Source organism: Rana temporaria, chromosome 5 (genome assembly GCF_905171775.1).
Source record: "Rana temporaria chromosome 5, aRanTem1.1, whole genome shotgun sequence".
Taxonomy (NCBI): Eukaryota; Metazoa; Chordata; class Amphibia; order Anura; family Ranidae; genus Rana; species Rana temporaria.
In genome coordinates, this window is record NC_053493.1 from 41,220,844 (window position 1) to 41,227,263 (window position 6,420).

At 45.2% G+C, this 6,420-nt stretch overlaps 1 protein-coding gene across 1 annotated transcript; it reads left to right on the forward strand.

Annotated features, from left to right (window-relative positions):
• Nucleotides 1–1,084: 1,084 nt before the first annotated feature.
• On the forward strand, nucleotides 1,085–3,068 carry FAM237B (family with sequence similarity 237 member B). The gene is made up of 2 exons (XM_040352448.1): nucleotides 1,085–1,476; nucleotides 2,890–3,068. Exons 1-2 carry the CDS (start codon nucleotides 1,086–1,088, stop codon nucleotides 2,916–2,918), a joined length of 420 nt encoding a protein of 139 aa, XP_040208382.1. The 5' UTR covers nucleotide 1,085; the 3' UTR covers nucleotides 2,919–3,068.
• The last annotated feature ends 3,352 nt before the right edge of the window (nucleotides 3,069–6,420 follow it).

The window sequence follows — 6,420 nt, forward strand, 5'->3', positions numbered from 1 at the left end:
ACGGAATTGTGAACATTGTGCTATTGATAGATTAAAACGAACAGGTGACCCTATTCACAATACATTTCACTGAGTCCCAGTGAAAAAGATGAAAAAAGATGAAAAAAATCAAGCAATCAATCAAAAAAACAATCAATGTCTTATTTCAAACAACGTACGCATCATTAGGTGCCCCATGATGAAGTCAATTGTGACGAAACGGCGTAGGGTATCGGCGTGCTGACGTCATCACTACATACAGTGTCCCGGAGTGAACGGGCTGTGTTAGCTGGCCGGCTACATATTTTCACATGCAAACTTTTATCTACTTATTGTAAGTGTGATTTTAAACATTCTTTTATATTAAATTGTTTTACTGGATTACGCTATGTCAGCCTTCTTTCCTTCCTCACCTTGGCTAATCACTATTGATCATCTGTGAGCGTGGGAGATCTATCGGATACCGGATATCTTGCTGCATAGACCCCCAGGCTGGGTAGAAAGCCACACGCCAACAGAAGATCTCTGGTTGGGATCCTACCTTTCGGTAAGAGGCAGTTTGTTTGGAAGGTGGAGGATTTCCTTTCTATCTTTTCACTGTTCTATGGTTCCCTATGGTTTGATGTCACCATTGTATCTGAAGGAGAGCAGTGTATTTTCAGCCACCGAACTACCATCTGATGCGTCCTTTGTTTGAAATAAGACATTGATTGTTTTTTTTGATTGATTTATTGATTTTTTTTCATTTTTTCACTGGGACTCATTAAAATGTATTGCGAATAGGGTCACCTGTTCGTTTTAAGTGATTTCAATCTATCAATAGCACAATGTTCACAATTACGTATGCTAGTTGAAATTTTTTTATCACGTTATTTGCGTGGCTTATTTTTTCTTTATACCTTTCCTGTATTTCCCTCCAGGATTTTGATCCATAGTGTCACTACAAGTATGAAAAATTACTACATCTTAGTGATTGTCCTTTTCAAAGTAATATAAATTCAACCTGTTGTGTAGGCTGTTGGGACTTACACCAGAAACAAGTGCTATTATCAGCTTGAAAACTTGTTTTAATTCGTTGTTCATTGCTGTTCTTGTTTGTAGAGACAATGGATTTGGCAGCAAGCAATTGGTATCTCCAGTTTATCTCCCTTCTGATGGTGACTTCAATATATGCTAGATCCATGTATAACAAAGAATCACAAAGACATCTAAACGCAGAAGGCCTTGGTGAAATTGACCACGAGTGCTGGGAGGCAGCATCCCGCAAGCTGGTGGAAATGAAGAAGCTTAGGGTCGCAGACACTATCATGGGCCTTTGGGACTTCATGGTCTATTTGAAGGAATCGGCAAACCCCAAACATAACGCTCTGTTTGATGGGTTAGCGCAGGACTTCTGGGACATATATGTAGACTGCGTACTCTCCAGGTCTCATGGAATGGGCAGAAGACAACTGGCATCTCCAAATTTATCATTATACCTACACAAACCAGATAAAGGTAACTCCATCAGAGTGTCAAACCATCTGTATTTATGTGCCGATACCATGTTCATGTGCTTGTAAAGGCAGGTGTCCCAATACTTTTGACAATATAGGCCCGGATTCACATACAGCAGCGCATAGTTATACCGGTGTAGCGTATCGAATATACGATACGCCGATGTAGCGCAGAGCGGCGAGCACAGTATTCACAAAGCACTTGCTCCCAACGTTGCGCCGGCGTAACGTAAATTTGTAGGCGTAAGCCAGCCTAATTCAAAGTAGGTGGAAGTGGGCGTGATCCATTTAAATGAAGCGTGACCCCATGCAAATGATGGGCCGAACGAAAGGCGCATGCGCCGCCCCGTGGACGCATCCCAGTGCGCATGCTCAGAATTACGTCGAAGATACTCCCTAAGATACGTCGAATCACTGCCTACGACGTGAACGTAACCTACGCCCATCCATATTCACGTACTACTACGTAAACAGCGTAAAATACGACGGCTGTTTCCTGGTCCATACCTTTGCATAGATGGGGAATAACTATACACCGGACGTAAGCCTTACGTAAACTGCGTATATTAATGCGCCGGGCGCAAGTACGTTCGTGAATTGGCGTATCTCACTCATTTGCATATTCGAACCGTAAATCAATTGGAGCGCCCCTTGCGGCCAGCGTAAATATGCGCCCACGATACGACGGCGTAGGAAACTTACGTCGGTCATAGGAAGCCTATTTTCAGGCGTATCTAGTTCTGTGGGCACGGCGCACAGATAAGACGGCGCACATTTACACTTACGCGGCGTATCTTGAGATACGCCGGCGTAAGTGCTACGTGAATCCGGGCCTTAGTGTACTTGTTCCAGGTCAGTGAAAATATTAAGGTTAAAATATTAAGCCAAGACATAAGACATATTCTTTGGCTAGCAGATGTCCTATACCTTTTAGTGAGACATCTGTCAGTCTTTAAGTGGGTAGGCAGTGATGGTAAAATAAGTTGCCCTTGATAGACTCCAGTCTTTTTTTCATCTTTACTAGCAATGTTATTATATGTTCAACAGTGAGTGATCAGATTTTTTTTTACCAAGCATTCATTTTGTGAGTGTTGGGAAGTACACTAACTAAAAGTATGTGGACACCTCACCAGATTATTGGGTTCAGGTGTTTCTAGTGAAAGGTAATGGTAATGCTACAGCAAACAAAAACAATTTAGATGACTGCAAACTTCCAACATCGTAAAAACTAAGGCTTATAGCCACCAGGGAGGGGTGGGCAATGCCATATGAATGGCCACTATCCTGGAATTGAATATCCACTAAGCTCATAAACGTGTGATGGACAAAAATCTGCATTCTTTTTGGCCATATAATGTATTTAGTGAAATATAAATCTGTGTTTAATATGCATTATTCTTTCTTTGTTCCACAGGAGTCACATTTATTAACCCCTGGATCTGATGCCGGATGCCAACTTCTGAAAGATAATTTTAGAGGGCATTTTGTATAGCAGAAGCTCCAAGACTACGTACAATTCGTTCAATTCACATACATGATTATTGCCAAGGTGCAGTGCTGGGACAGCCATTTGGTGCCCAGGGCGAAGATGGCAAACTGAGCAGCCGCCCCCCCCCCCCATTTTTAAGAAAGAATCAATGTTGTTTCAAAACAAGAATATACTTAAAACAATACAAATTCAATTAGGTTCATTGCGACAGAAACAGAGTTCACTCAAACATATCACCCACACAGTATTGCCCCTTTACAAATCACCCAACACAGTATTGCCCCTTCACATATCACCCCACACACAGTATTTCACCCTTTAAATGCCCCCCCACACACAGTATTGTCCCTTTACATATCACCCCACACACAGTATTGCCCCTTTACATATCCCCCCCACACAGTATTTCCCCCTTTACATGACTCCCCCACACAGTAGTGTCCCTTTACACATCACCCCACACAGCATTTCCCCCTTTACACATCACCCCACACACAGTAGTGTCCCTTTACAAGACCCCCCACACAGTATTATCCCCTTTACACGACCCATCCACACAGCACTGCCCCCATTCCCCCGCTTCCCATGCTTCACAGTTCCATATATTTTCCTCCCTTCACTCTCCTACCTTTCACAGAGCGGAGAGCAGGAGGTGGGGCAATCCTAAACTGAAGGCACAGCAGCGGGGCACGGGAGCTGCTGGATTGACTTTTCATATTAGCGAACTGGTGATTGGCTGCTAGGACCGCCTCCTAGCAGACAATCACCTCCCGATTAACGTGATAGGCAGCTACCGCTCTCCACAGAGTGCTGGTCCCACCCCTAGTGCAGAATTGTCCCGCCTCCCGTCATCCATTCCTCTCTACACTGCTAATGATAGCGGAGGAGGCTGGGGACAAAAGCGGCAATCGCGGTGGTCCAGAAAGAGCAGCAGCTCAGGCCGGACGCCGACCACGGGCCGCCATTTAGTAATGCCCGGCATAGGATAATGATACTCTTATGCCTGCTAACAACCCGCCCCCTCTCACACTCTGCCCAGGGCACCCGTCCCTCCCGCCCATCCCTTGTACCGGCCCTGCCAAGGTGTGCAGTTTACTTTTGCATGAAACAGTGCTTTACACCTATGCCTGCTTTATCATGCGCATTGATGTGCCTTGTGGTACATGTGCCCATTTTTTTCTCGTTGATCCTCAAACAGCATCCACACATCCCAAAAAAAAAACACACGCACACCTTTTTGCACATGTATGCATTGTGAAACATTAAGGGATCAGGTGGGTTGTTTCTTGCATACATGTGCATTAGGGGCCCATTACAAATGAATGGAAGCACCTCCAAAACATACTGGGGTAGATTCACTTTAGCTTACGGCGGCGCAGCGTATCGTATTTACGTTACGCCGCTGCAACTTACAGGAGCAAGTGTAGTATTCACAAAGCACTTGCTCCGTAAGTCGCGGCGGCGTAGCGTAAATGGGGCCGGCGTAAGCGCGCGTAATTCAAATGTGGAAGGGGGGGTGTGTTTTATGTAAATTTATGATGACCTGACGTGATTGACGTTTTGTACGGACGGCGCATGCTCCGTCCGTGTACATATCCCAGGGTGCATTGCTTCCAAGTATGGCGCAACTACATATTGGTTTCGACATGAACGTAAATTACGTCCAGCCCTATTCGCGAACGACTTACGCAAACAACGTAAATAATTCAAATTTCGAAACGGGAACGACGTCCATACTTAACATTGGCTGCGCCTCCTAATAGCAGGAGCAACGTTACGCAGAAAAAGCCTTTACGCAAACGACGTAAAAAACTACCGCCGGGCGCACGTACGTTTGTGAATCGGCGTATCTAGGTAATTTGCATATTCTACGCCGAAAACATAGGAAGCGCCCCTAGCGGCCAACGTAATATTGCACACAATTCTACGCCGCAGCATTCAAGTTACGTCGGCGGAGGAAGCCTATTTTTTTAGCGTTTATGCCTTTGAGAATCGGCGTAATGATACGCGGGCGCGGATTTCAAATTACGTCGGCGTATCTGGAGATACGCCGCCGTAAAAGGTACGTGAATCTACCCCACTGTCTAAAACTAGTGGTATTTTAAGAAGTAGGAACTCTTCCGATAGTTTGACTTTTACAATTATTTTTCTGCAGAAATCAATAAATTAGCTTGTGGTGATAAATTCAGCTGATCCATGCGATAAAGATTTCTTTACCTTCTTGACCTATTCTATAGCACAACCACCCACCCTAAATTAGTACTTGCTTACATCAGGAGGACAGCTATAGTCTGCTCTGAGCAATGGCCTTGTTTAAAACCTTAAAGCGGGAGTTCACCCGAAAAACAAAAAAATTAATATTAGATTTAGGCTAATTAAGGGGAGCAGAAACTGATATATTTTGTTAAATCAATGCCGTACTTACCCGATCTTCAGGACTGGGCATTCCTATTTGATTGACAGCCTTCAGACGGTCGCAGACAGCGCGTCACCAGGTGCCGAAAGAAGTCAAACGTCGGTGTGGCTCTATACTGCGCCTGCGCACCGACGTTCGGCTACTTTCGGAAACTCGTGACGCGCTGGATGCGACCGTCGGAAGCCTGTCAATCAAATAGGAATGCCCAGTCCCGCAGCCCATACCCGGAAGCGGCGGGAGAACATCTATCTCTACAACGGTAAGTACGGCATTGATTTAATGCCTAAATCTAATGTTAAAAAATTTATATTTTGGGTGAACCTCCACTTAAAGCTTGAAGTCCTCTTTAATGCTGGCCATGCCTGCACAGTGATCTCTCATAGATTTATGTAGGGTTATCTTCCCATCTTTGAGCCAGCATGGTCAACGTTAAGCCTTGTACACACAATACGATTGTTGGCCAACCGAGCGTCTGATTTTTGTCAAAAGGGCGTGTGCCAGGATCTTGTCTTGCATACACAATTGTCCTGCCACAAACACAAACGTAGTGACGTACTACGAGGAATTTCAGCTCTTGAGCGCCACACTTTGGGCCCCTTCTGCTAACTTTGGGGGTAATCCACAAAAGGGATACGCCGGCGTATCTACTGATACGCCGTCGTATCCCTGTTTCTATCTTTGGAACTGATCCACAGAATCAGTTTACCATAGATAGACAGAAGATCCGACATGTGTAATTGAATTACACTGTCGGATCTTAAGGATGCAATTCTAGGCAGGCCGCTAGGTGGCGAGGCCATTGCGGCCGGCCTAGAATATGCAAATGAACACTTACGGCGATCCACGAACGCTCCGACGGGCCCGTCGCTCTAATGCTACGTTGTTTACGTCGAGTTACGCCGTGTAAAAATAGGGCTGAGCCCTATTTGACTAAGCCCTATTAAGTATGGCCGTCGTTCCCGCGCCGAAAATTCAAACTCTACGTCGTTTGCGTAAGACGTCCGTGAATGGCGCTGGACGCCATTTACGTTACCGTCTAA